General features: G+C 47.9%; 1 protein-coding gene across 1 annotated transcript in view; it reads left to right on the forward strand.

Moving 5' to 3' along the window:
- FRMD3 (FERM domain containing 3) overlaps nt 1-17,641 on the forward strand; it is a gene marked incomplete at its 5' end in the record, with an annotated part of 240,885 nt that overhangs the window by 198,831 nt on the left and 24,413 nt on the right. The window contains 3 exons of the mRNA XM_079791284.1: nt 4,080-4,154; nt 4,472-4,540; nt 6,461-6,585. Coding sequence (XP_079647410.1) covers nt 4,080-4,154; nt 4,472-4,540; nt 6,461-6,585 — 269 coding nt within the window. The remainder of the gene's footprint in view (nt 1-4,079; nt 4,155-4,471; nt 4,541-6,460; nt 6,586-17,641) is intronic.

Consider the following 17,641-nt stretch of genomic DNA (forward strand, 5'->3'; position numbering starts at 1 on the left):
CTGGCACTGTGCTTTAATGGTTTCGGCTGGCAGAGCAAGGCCCTGATCTTGTTTCCTGGATTGGGGTGTTTGTCCCTCCTTTCCACTTCACTTGCTATGGGAAGAGGGAGGCCCGGTGGCCAAGAATTCCCAAGTGTGCTTTCACCTCATGAATGCGCTGCTCATTGTCAGCTGGCCAGGGGCCACCGATGAGGTTTGAAAGCCCTGGCTCTGAGCTCTGCTGCTGGGAACAGAGCCAGAAGCAGAAACTCTGACTTTCCCTCCTGCTTCAAACCACACGGGATCCCTGACACAGACTTATTCACATTTCAGAGCTTCCTTTATCCATGTGTTTCTAGGTGCTCCACCCGCAGAGCACCAGAGCTCGCCATGGCTGGGAGCTGGTTCCCTGAAGGCACAGGGGCCACACCGAGGGGTTCAGCGGCTCACTCACTGGTGTTTCCATTCAGAAAATCATCTGCTTTGTGCCGTGCACTGTGCTGGCATGGAAGGGAAACAGGAAGTGATTGCCAATGGCTATGGGACAGTTCTTTTTGGGGTGATGAAAGTATTTCTTGATGAGTGTTTAGCTTTGTGAATTATATGATCACCACGGAAGTGGTGTACAATCTAAAAGGGTAAACCTTATGGTATATGAATTATATCTCGATAAGGCTGTTATTTGAAAAATTCAGAAATGGGTGAGGGGTCTAGATGTTGGTAGTGATAAAAATTTCCCACGTGGTATAAACTTGCAATCTAGGGTTAAGGGCTCAAATGGAGTGATTCTCAAAATAGTGTTAGAAATGCATTCCTGGGCTCCACTTAGACTTACTGAATCAGAAACTTGTGTTTTCTGAAGCCTGCCAGGTGGTTCTGATGCCCCTTGAAGTCTGAGAACTTGCATGGCTAAAGCATTATTTAAAAAATACAGGGAGACTTGGTTTTGCAGCCTGGTTTCTCCTGCTTCTGTCATGTGACCATAGTTAAGTGACAACCTGTCTGTGCCTCAATTTCCTCATGTAAAAATGTGGATTGCTTCCTCCTAAGAGAGAGCTGTGGGCACAAAATGAATTAATATGTTTAAGGTGCTTTGGATGGTGCACAGCCCATAGTAGGTGCTCAATAATAACATGTTATTGTTATGATTACTCCAGAAGTTGTAAACCATGTTAAAATGGGAAATTGTATTATTAATTCTAGAGGTGGCCTCTTAGGGCACCGCCCACTGTCTCCCAAGCACCGGACCTCCATGCCCAGCCTCTGCAGCAGCAGGTGCCAGAGGAGAAAAGTTGGAAGCAGGGTGAGGGGAGTGTGCTCCTGCAGGGCTGCTCTGCGTGTACCCCATGATGCCGACTCTTAGCGAACACTCTGCGTGCTCCAGGCATTGTCCGCATGCATGGCGCATCTCACATCCATTACACCACTTAAAACACACTCCAAAGGCAGGGCTGGGCTGGCAAATCACCAGGGCCGTGGGTCTCTGGGTCCTGTGGCTGCCCTGGCAGATCTGGGGACGGGGGTGGTGAAGAGTTGTGACAGCTGTGACAGCCGAAAGGTAAGTCATGACCAGGCCACCATTTGAACTCACAGTTGTTGTCAAGTCAGGTAAATCGGGGACTGTCCGGACTGCTCTGTGAGGTCAGATGTTTGAGAAGAGTCAACGCTTTCATGCTGGGGTTTTCATAGGAAGGTGGAGGAGGAAGTGGGAGAAGGCAGGTGGGGAAGAAGGCTGGAGGCGAGAGAATTGCTACTTTAACTCGGTAGTGCCTTCGGTGGCGAGAAGACTTTGACTCTGGGCTTGTTGACGTGAGAGCCTGGGAGGAAGAGCGCTGGGACACATCAGCTAGAGTTAGAGCATGAAGGCGCTTTCACTAGCGTCCAGGGTGTTTGACACAGTTCCCAGGAACTTCCGTGATTTAGAGAATTGGCTTTGGTAGCTCCATAGTGAGAAGGCAATGGAGAGGTTTTGAGGGTGATATTAGGGAGGCAGGGAGGTAGGTGGGAGGCAGAGAGGGACAGAAACTATTATACAGGATGGGGCAAAAGTAGGTTTACAGTTGTTTGTATGGAAAATAATACAAGAATAAACTGTGTTTTATGCACTCACAACTATAAACCTACTTTTGCCCACCTCTGTATAGTGAGCAGGTTGTATGTTAGGTGCTTTCAAATCATTTAATCTCATTTCATCCTCTTCAGAATTCTATGAATTAGGTTTACAATACCTTCACTCCTCTTAAAAATATTTGGGGAAAACTGGGACTCAGAAAAACTTGGCTTGATTTAGGTCACAGGACCAGAAGCAGGTAGGAAGCTGGGCCTCTGCTCTGTCGGGTCATTTAAGGAGAATGTGGGAACTCAGAGATTCTTAAATGCCAAGGGGTAGCCTCGGCATGGCCTGGGGTGTTCGATAGTAATGCAAACTGCCGGCCCTCTCCTGACTTGCTGAGTGGGACTGTCGTCATGGAGCCGAGGACCAGTGTTTGTATCCCTCCCGGCAGGTGCTGCTGATTGTGCCCAGGTCTGGGACGAGTCCGACTTTCTCTTTCCCCATCCTCGTCCTTCCATCCTACTGTCTGCGTCTCCCAGCTCCCAGTGAGTTTGTGTTGCTCAAGCTCTCAGATACACGCCCCTGTTACAATCCCAGGGAAGGTCTCAACCCAAACATTATTGGGAGCCACCTGGGCACTTGGGGGTGGGGGTGGGGGGCAGGTTGGCGGTAGTGCTCTTGGGAGAGTGTCTCTGAGCAAATCAAGTGACACCAATAATCACCCAGGGCCACCAACTGCCAGAAAAAGGCCAACGCATTCCACCCTCCTCTCATCCTGCGCAGACAGGGATGCGCTTTCTCTGTGAAATGTGTCTTTTGACCTGTTTTCTCGAAGCACATTGAGGGTTTATGTTCCATGCAGCGCAGCGGCCTCCCACCCGTCTGAGTGTAAGGAGCAGGCAGCGGCCTCCCTGAGGGGCCTGGGATGGTGGGAGCTGAGGCTGAACCAGTGGAAAGCAGGGCCGCCCACCTCTCCCCAGAGCAGGGTCACTGGAGCTGCTGTGCCCGCCACACCTGGGGGCTTCGGTGTCCTCTATACCTGGGCACAGAGTTGAGTTTGAAATTCAGACATTCCAGTGAAGGCTCTTAATCTTTTTAGCAACTAAGAGCCTTAGGAACCTAGGTAAACACTAACAGCAACAACAAAATCAATGAAAAAAAAAACAGTCGCTCCTTAAAAGTTTCTCTTCCCTCTACTGCTGAGGACTTGGGAGCAACAATCCTGCTGAGAAGACAGGGAGAGAGAGGTGGTGATGGCCCTTTGCTCAGGCCCCGTGGAAAATGCCAGGCCACCCGCAGCTCTCTAGGGACGGGATGGAGGAGGCAGAGGGGCCCAGAGCAGGTGGGTCCTCACAGGACGAAGAGGCTCAGCAGGACATTTTCCACTGAGCCAGCCTCCTGGGCACTTTTCTCCTCTTTACCAGGTGTGGGCTGGCACCCGGCTCTGACCAGCAGCCAGCAGGTCTGTCCCAGGCGTCGGAAGGTCTGGGGCGTAGCTCTCACGTGGTCTCATCTGTCCTGGGGGCTTCTACTCCATGTTCTCTGGGCTCTGCCTTGACAGGAGCCCCCTCCTCAGGCCTGCGCCCCCTCTGCTGTCCACCTCGCTCTCCTTGCTCATCCTTTGAAACTGGCTCAGGCTGTCTGCAGAGGTGGAGGGAGAAGTTCTTTTTGGCCAAAGACTGTAACTATAGTTTTCTCTTGTTTTGAGGACAAAGACCCAAATCCTTAACAGAGACAGCTTAAGGCCAGGTCCTGCTAAACTGGGGAGGTGGTGCAGGAATGTGTGTGTGTGTATGTGTGTGTGTGTGAGATCACCAACATTTAAAAAGAATGAAAAGAGAGAACATAGAAAAGATCAGCTTGCAAATTCTGTGAGAGTTGACAGTTCTTCTGTGAAACTTTTCCTTCAGGTTTGTGTGTGTGCGCGCCGACTCACACCATAAAGCGTATTTCTTCCTGGCAGTCAAAGTATCCGATAGCTACACTTCACACCGTGTCCCGCTTGGGCTTTCCAATGTCACTGCCACTGCTTTGCTTTCTCTTAAAGGTATGCCAAGTCCAGTCAGATCAAGACTGTGTCCAGCAGCAAGATATTTTTTAAAGGAAGTAGATTCCGATACAGGTGGGTCCCCAGGGTTCCGTTTTGATGATGGGGTTGGTGTGGGGGCAGGCATTGGCATTTTAATGTTTTGCTTATAAATCAGTGCACTTTGGCTTATGCCCCTGTTTCGGTTCCCCCTTTCCACTTCACCCATCTTTTATGCTCATGGGCACTCTCCAATGTCATAGTAACTTCCCTGCGTGGAGGGAGAGAAGGCGTGGGCTCCTAGAGCTGGGTCAGGCAGTTGAAGTTGTGAAGTTTAAAGAAAATGCACGTGCATAGCCCTCGCCTCCCATGCTGAGTGCCTGTGCAGAGACGGGTGTTTTTGTCTTTTGCAGCGGTAAGGTTGCCAAAGAGGTGGTGGAGGCGAGTTCCAGAATCCAGAGGGAGCCTCCGGAGGTGCACAGGTGAGTGGGTGCTCCCTAGCCCTCGGGAGGCTTCTGTTATGGACAGAGGGATTTAAACGCCGGCTTTGTCGGCTTTGCCAAATGACAAGAAGGGTATAAGGGCACTGCCAGGCCCTATGCTGTTTTTTTGGCCCTGGTTCCAGGCATGGCACTCTCACTGCCCTGGAATCCCTCTCAGACAGACTTGGCTGGGCCGTGGCGAGAGCACAGCTGGGCTCCGTTTTGAGTTATTTGCTCTGTGGAGAGTCATTGGCTTGACTTGACCCTTGAGTGTCACATGAATAAGCAGGATGTGTGTGAGGCAAGGCTGTGTCCTCTCCTGGCCAGGCCCTGATCTTCCCTGATGCCCCATCCCCCATTCCCTACGGAAACACCTGCCGAGGTATCAGGCAGTCCCATCAACTGGCCTGGGATAGATACTCTGGTCAGTCTGAGATGGCAGTTATGTTAAGCCAGGATTGCAGTTGTTTCAAACCTGAACACCCTTCAGGGTGTCCATCAAGGTGCTGTAAGGCAAATGGATAGGTCACTCTCTGCCCTGATGTTGTTTATCAAGGTGGGGCTCATTCTGATGAGTACAACCATAATCATAGACAGAGTCAGAGGTGACCAACGTGGCGGGTTGTAAAAGGGAGAGTCGAGTGAGCAGAGAAGGAGAGAGTGTGTGTTGTGAGGCCAATCCCTGAGGGTGTTAAGGGGAAAGAGACATTTGACATCATATTTGAAGGATGGATTTGTTTGTTTGTTTGTTTTTTACTGATTTCAGAGAGAGGAAGGAAGAGGGATACAGGGATAGAAACATCAATGTAGAGAGAGAATCATTGATCACCTGCTTCCTGCATGCTCCCTACTGGGGACTGATCCCAAAACCCAGGCATGTGCCCTGTCTGGGAATCCAACCATGACCTCCTGATTCATGGGTGGATGCTCAGCCACTGAGCCACACTGGCTGGGCTGGTTGTGGTTTTGACAGGGAACATGGGGAGAGGAAGGGTGCTTAAGCACCCACCATACGTGCCCTACCTCTCTCTCTGTCAGGCTAGACAGCAGGTCCCCCGCAGCAGGCAGTGCATATGGGCTTCCCAGCTCCCAGCCAGGAGTCTTGATGAGACACCTGCATGGTTGCCCTGCCCTCTGCTGCCTGTCACAGCCACTGGCACAGGTGCGTGCTCCTTTCAAAGGAAAGCAGAGCTGCGTTCTGTGGCTGGTTGGTGATTGGGGCATGGATTTGAACGGGGATGTTAAACATTGATATTAAACATTGGACGTCCAGCCCTGACTGGTTTGGCTCAGTGGATAGAGTGTCGGCCTACAGACTGAAGGGTCTCAGGTTCGATTCCGGTCAAGGGCATGTACCTTGACTGCGGGCACATCCCCAGTATGTGCAGGAGGCAGCTGATCGATGTTTCTCTCTCATCGATGTTTCTAACTCTCTATCCCTCTCCCTTCCTCTCTGTAAAAAACCAATAAAATATACTAAAAAAAAAAAATTGGACGTCCAGCGACACAATTGCTTGTAGCTATGAAACATCTGTGCCATCTGCCTGGTAGAGGTTTTTTTGTTTTTGTTTTTGTTTTTGGTAGTTATTAAATTAGTTTGAGCCATGCCCTTTATTCACTTTTCTGTGCCTAGTCTAGTGATACCTGCCTCCCATATCTTTTCGAATGCCTGTGTTGTCACTTAGTCCTAGCATGCCCGAGTCTGATGACATTTGGGGAAATACATTAGGACACATGGATACTTTGTCAGGGCCTTAAGGATAAAAAGGGCTATGTGTCTTGAGTGTTAGGCCATCTTTCACTAGCCCAACTCATTGTGAGTCCAGAGGCAGTTCCCAGCTGGCATGTGCATAGCCGACTGGGGTGGAGGGGCTGGTGTTTGCAATGGAAACCAACTCTATCTGGCTTGTCTGTTTTCAGAACCAACATTACCCAGAGCCGCAGTTCCCACTCCTTGAACAAACAGCTCATTATTAACATGGAGCCCCTGCAGCCCTTGCTGCCTTCCCCCAGCGAGCAGGAAGAGGACCTTCCCCTGGGTGAGGGTAAGTACGCCTTTCCAGAGGCCACCGTTGCAGGCTTACCCTGGAGGAGGGAGCGAGGCCCACCTCTGGGTATGTTGGGTAATGGTTGGGGTGGGGGTTGGAGTGAGTCAGAAACTGTGCTTTTGGTAGATAAGCTGTTTGCAGCTGGAAGACTGCATTGTATTGAGAGTTCTTTCAATTTCTCCTAGAGAGATTTCATTGGTACAAAACTATTTAAAACTAAGTTTAAATTAGTTAAAATTAAAAACTCAGTTTCTCAGCCACGGTAGCTAGATTTCTAATGCTCAATAGTCACGTGGGGCTAATGGCTACCATCTTGGACAGCTCAGACTCAGAACATTTTCATCATTGCCGAAAACTCTATTGGATGGTGAAGTTTTTGACTATAATCACAATTACATTAGTGGGTATAAAGACTTATCACAAGTATCCCCACACTGGTTATCCCCTTTCTGTTTCCATATTTCTCCAGCCTTTTATTCCTTTTTCCACAAGTCTTTATCTGACAGCTTTGATATAAGCTAAAATATGTAGAATCTACTTCAACCCAAAAGTTGTTATATTTTTAAAAGTCTATCATATATGCGCTTCTAGGCCTCTTATTTTGTGCCTTTAGAGCAGGGGTCCTCAAACTTTTTAAGCAGGGGGCCAGTTCACTGTCCCTCAGACCGTTGGAGGGCCGGACTATAGTTTAAAAAAAACTATGAACTAATTCCTATGCACACTGCACATATCTTATTTTGAAGTAAAAAAACAAAACGGCAAAAACACCCGCATGTGGCCTGCGGGCCGTAGTTTGAGGACGCCTGCTTTAGAGACTTAATTCCAGAAAGAATATCACCATACTTGCTTGCTGCTGGTACCTGGTGAGACAAATCTCTCCTATTCATTTCCTTAAAAAAAAAAGAATTAGAGGAGTGAATTATTTAATTAATTAATTAATTTTGTGTGTGTGTGTGTGTGTGTGTGAGAGAGAGAGAGAGAGAGAGAGAGAGAGAGAGAGAGAGACAGACAGACAGACATTGATGTGAGAGAGACACATCATTTAAAATCTGGATACTGGGCAGTTTCAAAAGAGCAGGTCACTGTGTCCCCAAAAGATCTCCTTTACCTACAGCTTAACATCAAGAATTATTTCATGGGGAAAACTTTTCAGTTCATAATAGAGTTGGATGTAAATAGACTTGAGGAGAGATAGCAGCAACTAATTCACACTGAAGTGTAAAGAATTTGTTAATCTTTTCCTGGAAAAAAAACAAAAAAACAAAACTCTAACCATTAAAGCTTTTTTTCCCCATTTCCTTTTAGTCCCATTAGAATGTCTGACATAGAATTGATGGGCGGAGGAATGAATGGGTAAGACTGAGAGGCAGAGGGAATTGTGGGAGGTCAGGTCCACCTGTGTTGGTTGCTTGGGAACAGTGACAGGTGAGGCAGAAGGCTAGGAAAGGGCCAGATCATGATGGTCTCCATGATTTGCCAGAATAGTTTAGACTTTAACCTGAGGGCACTGGAGGATTTCAAGCATGGAAATGATCTGATTGTATTGTATTTTGTATCACGTGGTGGCAGAGGGCAGATGAGAGGCGGGTATGCCTGGAGTAATTTTTCAACCTCACAAGTATTGACCTTTTGAGCTAGATAATTCTTTGTTGGGGGCTGGCTGGTGCATTGTCCAATGTTTAGCAGTACCCCTGGCTTCACCCAGTAGATGCCAGTAGTATCCCACCAGTCTTGACAACCAAAAATGTCTCCAGGTATTGCCAGATGTCCCGAGTAACAAAAATGCTCCCTGGTTGAGAATCACTGGGTTGGGGGCACAGAGATTGCTTTAGGCCAGACAATAGATCAACAAGAGCTGAACTGAGGCAGTGAGAGTGGGGCTCGGGAGGAGGCGGGGGATTCAAGCTAATAAATTGCAGGCCTGTCAGGGCGGGGTCACCGATAACAGGGCAGGTATGCAGCCCGTGGCTCCTGTCCAGATTTTGCCCTTGTCTCCCAGACTTTCAGAGTAAAAAGATGAGACACTTGAGACCCAGGAAGGTTTAAGTCAGCATCACATGGGGAGCCAGTGGCAAAACTGATTTTGTTTAGAGAGCAGAAATATCTCTAGTTAGGTCCTGTGCATTGCCTCACTGAGCGTCAAACACGGACAGCATTGCTCACCTTTGATGTCTCTGTTCCCCATCTCGACCTAGAGGCTCAGATTCTTGTTTGGGGGAATTTCAAATCACACATTTTGGTTACTGGATCCATAAACAGGTTAAGGTTGGCAGTGTGAATCCTATTAAAGGAGTTGTCTGATTAGGAATTTTTTAAAAACATCAGCTGGGAGAAGAAAGAACGTCTTACCCTGATCCTTGGAGGCCCCACCTCTGCAAAGTCATGGAAGGCCCTGCTGCCCAGCATCACATGAGTGCCCTGGTGGTGGCATCTCCGCTGTACTGTGACTCTCCAGCGTCAGATCCACCCATCTGTCTGACAAGATTCTTCTGTTCTTCCCAGAACTTCAAGTTTCTCAAAGACAGCTGGGCAGGGCATAATTGCCCAGAGGAGCCCAGTGGCATTCTGGGAGAACGTGTGACCCCTTTCACCCATACGACAGCTGGAGGATTAGCTCTGAAGTTGGCTGTCTCCTATACAGAAAAAAACAAAATCAGTTCCTAGGCACCACTAAGCAATAGGAAAGTTTTCAGGGTCACCTCTAAGTTGCTCAGTTACAGGATCTGAGTAGATTAGTGCTGTGAACTTGGGATGAGAATGGCAAACTGCTTGAAAATGGCCACTTAGAGCTTTTGAAAGATTTGGGAGAAGAAAAACATTTAGGGCATGGGAATTGTTCTGGGTGAAAATTACATTTTAAGAGGTCATTTACCTGAAAAAGTCCACATATAAAATAGAATAGGGTATTCATAGTGTAGATAGCAAAATATTTGTTGGCGGAGTATATTTTTCACTATGGAAAAATGCTGGATCATGGTAGAGGAGAATGAAATTAATCACATGAGAGTTGGTAGTTAGAGATTACTGACACCCTTGGAAGATCATCTTGTCTACCAGAGCAGTGGCACAGGCTGGCAGAACTAAACAGGCAGGACACCAGCTTTCTTCCCCTTGGTAGATAAAACTAAGAGTTGAAAATGTTGACACCTTCCTGGCGGTATAGTGGAGACACAAGAATTTCTACAAAGGAGTGTCTTGGGGATGGCAGTGGGGGTGGGTAGAGGATGGCTTGAAGCTGCATTTGCCTATGATTGAGAAACTGTCTATATCAAAGAATAGATGGAAAGTAGGGAGGGTGATAAAACTAACTCTCCCAAGCCACTCTAGCACTGTCCCTGTAAATGTTGGAGCGTGTGTGTGTCATAGGTGTGGCTCTCTCTGTGTGGGAGGGCAGTGGGAGTGGTTAAAGGGTTGTTTACAGTGTTTGGCCCTAGGAGCTTAAGGTGCGGTGTCATTGACATTCTAGAAAGTCTGTATGTGAACCTGTGAAGGCATTTTGAGCATATAAAAAGAGTATTGTCATCATCCATTAAGCATGCCTTACTCTTGACCCCACCCACCCTCCATCCCATCACATAACAGGTGGGCTGTGGGGCCAACTGCATTTTCCCCTGTGAGGGCCTTTCCACTTCATACCAGGCAGAGCCTTTCACGTACTACACAGTTGTTCCAGTCCCATCACTGGTGAAGTCCAACAGCCCAAGGCTGCTATGGTGACCCTGGTTGTGAATTCCGTTGCCCACTCTGCTCCCCTCTGGTCTCCTCCAGGCTTATCTGATATGAAAATTCTCCTCCCTGTTTCTCCCTTTGTGGAGTTCCATGGCCAGGACTCAGATTTACCCTCTTTTTTATGATGCCAGTATCTTTCTTTCCTGCCATTTCCCCATGTGCTAAGTCATCTCTTCCCTTTGGCTCAGGCTATGTCAGGATGTGCTTTAGGAGCAATGCACTGGTCTTTTTGGAATTTCCTTTATGTTATGTTGCATCAAACCGTAGGAGCTGTTAACGAATCCTGTGGAGCCTCACCAAGCGATGAGCTCCAGCTCTAATTGCACTTTTCCCTGCCCACAGGGTTTGTGATTGCTACTTGTTTGTGTTTTCTTATTATAAAGTTAAGTGTATCATCTTTTAGAAAATTTGGAAAATACAAAATAAACGTCAATAAGCAGGAAAAATATCACCTTCCAGATTGTCCCCCCTCCTAGAGACAATCATTGTTAATGTTAGCAGTTTCCTGTGCTATGCATTTTAATGTGATCATTCTTGTCCTGTGTGTACAAACTTTGAAGATTCCTGCTTTGTTTGCTTAACATTGAAACTACTGTAGTTCAATAATTTAATGCAAATGCAGACAAAGGGTATAATATCCTGAATTAGAAGGGACTCGGACAAAGCTCTGTGCTAAGCATCATTTTATCACTGCTCTCCTGAGCTTTTCCATTTAGAGGTACCCAGTCTCCCACGGCCGACAGACATCCAGCAGCAGAACCTGCTCCTGTAGGAGCTCGGAGCCTCCACAAGGCAGGGGACAGCTTCTGGTTTTATTTATAACTGTGCTATCAGATTAGTAGAGTCAAAATTCAGAATTCATTATTACATCCATTGGCAATAGTTTGGGTCTGCAGTTCCTCTAGGGCAGTGGTCAGCAAACTCATTAGTCAACAGAGTGGCAAACCGCGGCTCCCAAGCTGCATGTGGCTTGAGAGCCACAGTTTGCCGACCACTGCTCTAGGGTAAGAGAGTCCAAGAGCAACAGGGGGCCGGGGGGCGGGGGTAGAGGAGGAGGGAGGTTAGTTAAAGGCCTGAGCAAGCACTGCAAATTCACCTTTTGTAGTATTTGCAGGCTCTTCAAAGCTTATCACCATTTTTGTGCTTTTCTTTTGAGTTTGTTTCATCTTTGGAATTTGGTTTTTCGTATTTGCTGCTGATTACTCATAAGAAGTTTCATCAGTTGAAAGAGATCTTTGAAATCTAAGTATTTAGACTACTGTAGAGAAAATAAATGTTGTTCCTGATGCAATTTAAGTGCATGTCATCTTGCAAGAATTTGAATTTTACATCGTAAGATGCCAATAGTTTGCCGTTTCAATTCCGTAGTTGGCTAATTGCCATCAGTTGCTCATTTCATGGAACAGAGTATTCCCCAGTGTCAATGCAGCATCTTTAGGTCGCTGCTGTTTCTGTATTCATGCCCTGGCCTGGGGGAACTGGGAACTCTGGTCCCAGCTCCTCCTCAGGCAGCTGGCTGACCACAGCTACCTTTGGGAGCCTTATATTCCTCATCTATAGAACCAGAAAATTGGGCTTGAGCAGCACTCCAAGGCTCTCTAGCTCTAAACTCTTTGATTCCTTTGCTGAATGTCAGGGTTAGATTCCAGGACTACAGCTTCTCCAGTGAGAATGGGAACCTGGGGTCAGGAATACCTTTCCAAGCTTTTGAGGGTTAGAGGGAATGTTGCAGATGTTCTAACTCAGGAATCCGAAGACTGTGGCAGGTGGCTGCCCCCCACCCCCACCCCTCTTTTTATTTATTTTTTGGCCCAAGAGCTAATGGTTACATCTTAAATGATTATATGTGAGTACCTACATAAAAGCCTTGCGTTTTACCTCTTGGCCTGCAGAGCCTCACAGTTACTTTATGGAAAAGACTTGCTGGTCCCTGATCCAGCATTCTACTAATGAGAAAGCTCAGAGGCGAGTGCTGACTTGTGATCAGGCCCTGGTTCCACACCCCTGGCCCATGTCTGACATCAAACCGCTAAAAAGGCTCACTCCTCCTCGCTAAAACCGAGCCAGTACCCAAGGAACTGCATTTATTTTTCAACTACATCACATGGATTCTCAAAAGCTGAGCTGATTTCTATAAACGTAGGAGATCTCTGCGGCTCAGTGAGAAGAGCTCCTGCGTGTTCCGGGCAGTGTGTGAGCCGTTGGCCATCGTCACAGAGGCCAGGACCCAGCGACTCCTCGGAAACTTGCAACACAGTGGACAGGGTCACCTCCCCTTGGAACGGGTGGTGAGAGGCTGTGGACAGCGTGTGCCCGCCAAGCAATTCCTAGGAGAGCCAGCCTCGGGGAAACAGACCTCACGCAGGAAGCCTCGCTCCCCTCTGGGAATCACGTTCTGATTTTAAAGCTGAATTCGTTAAATAAGGAACGGCTCGCCCTCGGCCTAGTTCTAATTACTTCTAGTCTGTGGTGAGGCTCCTTGTCTTCCTAGCGAACGCAGTTCAGTGTGGTCCATCCCACATCACCGCTCCTGCTCATGTTGGCTCTTCCCTGCTGCACGCCAGCATTCACAATGAATTGCTTTAAAGGATATGGCTGGGGTGGAAAAGAACGTCAGCCAGTGTCCCATGAAGTAATCCTGCGGCTGTCCTTGAGGGTGGGGTGCGAGCCAGCGGGGAGTGTCAGCAGGAGCAGCTGTGACAGCCAAGGCGCGGCCTGTGGCGGGGAGACGTTGCGCTTGGCACTTGGACAAGCCAACAGGCTCACCACAGCCCCCGGAGACCGCGGGAGAGGAAAAGGGAGAATGTGACCAAACCACTCCTGCGAGGAAGCAGAAGCTAGAATTTTCTGGATTTTAGATGCACTCCCCAGGGAGCATCGGGGCTCTGTTTTCTAGTGCTTTTGTTGGTGGGCTGGCGGCGAGTGTTAAGTACGCGTTCTGGGTGGTACCCGGGGTTCTGATGAGGCGGGGGCGAGGAGCATGTCCTTTTCTCCCCTCTCTACTGCCGGGACGCGGTGCCAGTGACGTGGAAAACAGTGCTGGGTGCTGTGTGTTCCACTCTTGGGTACACTCATATTCAATGGGCAGGGCTCAGAAAAGAGGCTTGGTCAGTTGGCACAGGCTGGAGGTTGGGGTGTCCCTGGGGTGCACAGCCCAGGCCATCTACAGAGGGGTGCAGCCTCCCGCTTGGTTAGGCTGATGGTGAATCGGAGGCCCCAGAGCCATGGCTTCCAGAGGAGTATGTGCATGGGGTGGGGGGGAGGGGGGGGTGGGGGGGGTAGGGAGGGTTTACACCATGTCCCCCTGGGCTGGAGGAGCAAACTGGTCAGACTTCTATTAGTAGTTTACTTGTACCCCTCATCAAATTTCTCCTGTGCAGGTTTCATAATAAGCATAACACGGGTGGGAAAGAGTAGGTTTATAGTTATAATAGAAATAGAACAATAATTAATAAATAATAATACAAGAATAAACTGCATCTCATACTCATAACTGTAAGTCTACTTGTGCCCACCCTTGTGTATGAAGACAGCTGCACATGTATCTTGTATCTAATTTATAAATAAGTATGCATTTATTTACCAGTATGAGAAAACTGCCCCCCCCCCCCCCCGAAAAAACAAACAAAAACAAAACCACACATGTTTGGATAAGCTTCTCTGGATCTTACAGACCAGTGGACACAAGAAAAGGCAGGGCATGTTTTTGAAACTCTGAAATCCCTGTTCATGCCAAAGCTCCAGATTCCTAAAATAGAGGTGAGAGCTATTGGCTCTAGTTACGGCGGTGGCATGCCATTTTACATGCTTTTGGTGTTTCACACTGGTAAGCCACCAGGGTGAGTCACCCAAGCACGCGCCGGGGTTTGCCAAGCTGTTTGGTAGGTGCTGTGTCACTCTCACTGAAGTGTTCTGTGGTGGCCCTGAGGCCCAGTGTACATGGGCCCGGACTCTGCTTGCTGAGTGGACACGCACCACCACCTTAATGGGGATTCTCTGGTGGAAGGAGGAGTATTGGATAATAGAGTGAGAGGGCTTCATTCATTCATTCATTCACTTGATAAACATTACTGATCTGGCACGTGCTGGACACTGACATGGCCCGAATCTTATTTCCTCTTTTCACAAAACAAGATGTGATGATTTCTAAGTTTCCTCCCCACTCTGACTGTTCTTTAATAATTCTTCCCCCAAATGGCTGCTGTTCTTAAATATGTGCCTTTCATCAGTACCTTGGAGGAAAAAAGCTGTGGACATCCTATCTTTAAAGGTGGCTAATGAAACAGGAAGCATGCGGCACAATGACCTGTAAAAGCAGAGTTACATTTTTCTTTTCTTTTTTGCGAGTTGCAAATTTCTAGCATAAAACTGAAAACTAATTGCAGCTAGCAAAAAGGGAACGTAAAATGAATTTTTCCCCCCGCTTGAAAGAGCCCTCACATCCTTTAACATCTTCTCTTAGAAGTCAAGTCCAATGTAGAACATTTGAAAACCGCAAACCTCCACTAACACATAGGAAATGTGCAAATGGACAGATGCTTTGGCTGAAAGAGAAGGAGATGGGGTTTTCAGGATGACCCACCAGATAATCTGAGCATAGACTGGACTTTGCTGTTAATTATAGGAGTATGCACATTTAAAAGTACCAAGCATTCCCTGGAACTATGGGCTTGTTAGTCCTTGCCTGAGCCCCTCTACCACAGCTGCACAATTTGGCCCCTAAATATAGGCTCAGCCCCATTCTGGACTCTAGGACCAATCCTTCCCTTACCTGGAAGGGAGGGGGCTAAGCTGAAGCCCCGCCCTCCGGCCCAGGCTGCTAGTCCTGCTCTATTTCTAGCTCTGTCCTGTCTTCTTCTGGTCCTCAAGCCAGCCTGGCTCCCTTTCCTGAGTCTCTGCCTTGGTGGTGCCCCTGATACTCGACACCCTTGGGACCTTGAGGGCCAGCCCTTCTCCCTGGGGCTAGGCCAGGCACCTGACCCCTACCCAGTCCCTGGGGCCATGCCCTACTCTGCTGATTGACAGCGTACCTGGATCCCCTGTCTATCTTGGGTCTCCTGGGACCCTGTTCTGTCCCTCTCCAGAGCAGACTCTTTCCCAGCACTGGGAGTTCCAGGAGGGCCTGGCTTTTTCCACAGGGAGACACAGATGCCTGTTTCTTCAAATCATCTGCAAAACTGTTGGGAAATAATGGAGAAAAAATTAGAGCTTCATTTATTAGTACAGCCCAATTTAATTTCCTTTAGTCAGAGAAAAATGGTTTAACTGTAATGGTGACTTGTGCCTGGAGGGAGTGAAATAATAAAGTAGAAGTGATGGAAAAACAAATCCATCCTGCATAGAGACAAAGGAAATGGAGTCTTGGTCGAGAATACTAAACACAGAGCAAAAGAGGCTGTTCTAAGTAGAGCCAGTGAGGACAGCGTTTCACCATTTCTTCTTCCGAGGAAACTTATGGGTGGCTACAATGGCACCTGCACTCTCAGCAGATTGCTTTGGTGTCTCCAAGTCACATGACATCAGGGAATGTTTAAGCCCTAGGTTCAATGAGGATAGAGCACTTTGTTTTTATGGAAGGAAGAATCTGAATTATAGGTAGCCTTGGTCAGCGAGATGGTTTAAGTTTTACTCCAAAGGACTTCCTCATGCATGTTTCTGAAGAATGCATTATAGTTGTGAAGTTCCTAGACCCTGTCCAACCTCTGTGGGAGATTTTCAGCTGGTTCATTGTGGACAGCTATGGATGGTTTTCCTTTGTGGTACCATCACCCTACAGTGAAGGTAACTGTAGGTATCTATTCATAGGGTTTTAAGAGGGCCTTACGTCAGGGAGTAAGGGTGTCTCTTATAGTAGATAAACCAGAGAGGAAGGGACAGTCTATGGGTGGCCCGTTGGGTAATGACTTCTAGGAGGCTTTTTAGTGCTGTCAATGAAGGTACTTGATTCTTGGAGGTTGAGGTCTCTTCTCTCACCCTCTCCCCTCCTTGGGCCCATCCAGGTCTCTTTTTCTCAGAGTATGGATTCTTTTGTCCAGTTTGCAGGTATCAGAGGTCTTTGTCTTGGAATAATGGCCTGTGGAATTAATGACCAAGTATTTGTGGTCATTGCTTTATTGTTGGGTGAGTTAGATTTGGTCTCTGGGTTGAGGATCAAGAAAAAGCCAGCAGGAATTTTGTGAGCAGGGGTGGAGGGAGAAGCCCATTGATTAATGTTTCAAATTATCTTACTGTGTTTGGAAAACAGTAAAGCTTGTTCTTCACTGGTGTGTAGAGAGAAACAAGGCAGCAATGTGGAAAGACCACCGAGCTTGTGCTCAGCTGTGATCCAGGGTCTGGGCCAGCGCTCAGCACACTGAAGGAGCTCAGGGGGTGTTTACTGGATGAATGAAGGACTGTCATCCAGTTTGTAAACTGGCCCAGCTGACTCCTCGTGGAGCTTCTAGAGCAGCCCACTGTGAGCACTGTGTCGGAGAGGAGGGTGGAGGGCAGTAGAGGCAAACTGAGGCTTGCTCAGACCTTGGTAAAAGGCACTCAGAAAGGCATATCCTAAAGAAAAAATTCAGTATTTATGTGTTGAGTTGAAAGCATCACCTAGGACATAGAGAGCAACACCTTGGTATTTTTAGGCTGCAGTGTTAACATTTCATACTCAATTGTTGGCTTCTCTAGGGCTCACCAACTTGTAAATATTTTAAGAATATTTGCACCCCACTTAAAGCTTCTGCAGGTCTGCTAAGAAAGAACAAATGCCAACAGCAGTTTTCTCTGGGCTGCTGCATTTTGAGGGACTTCTGGGATCTCCTTCACCACTTTCTAACTATGGGTAGTTCCCAACTTTCCTACGCTGTGTGGGTGATGCTTTTAAAATAATAATAATAACAATAATAATAACAACAACAATCTAAGATTTATTTTCACAGATATTGACACTGAAAGGTTGGAATGAAAAGAGCCAGGGACAGGAGACAGGGAGGCAGGCGGTGAGCACAGAGCAGTGTCTGATGGTCTCCTTCCCTGACATTCTGTGTCTGGGTTTTCCTGCCTGTTTAGAAATAATCACGGGCAGCAGGAGCAGACAGAGAGGCCCTGCCAGACAATGCCCGCCCGCCCCCCCCCCCCCCCCAATCCCCCAGCACACATTGGCTGCCTAGTTAGAGACGCCACACTTATCAGTGTATGGGACTCTCAGGAATACAGCTGGATGCGCCCTTATGCCAAATGGGGACTCTGCAGCCAGAGTCCCTGGGAGGTGTGTTCTCCTTGCCCATGGTGGTGGTGGGGAGATCCTAGCCGTGCTGTTTGAATTCTGTTCCGTCTGCTACTG

The sequence above is a fragment of the Cnephaeus nilssonii genome (assembly GCF_951640355.1).
Source record: "Cnephaeus nilssonii genome assembly, chromosome: 14".
Classification (NCBI taxonomy): domain Eukaryota; kingdom Metazoa; phylum Chordata; class Mammalia; order Chiroptera; family Vespertilionidae; genus Cnephaeus; species Cnephaeus nilssonii.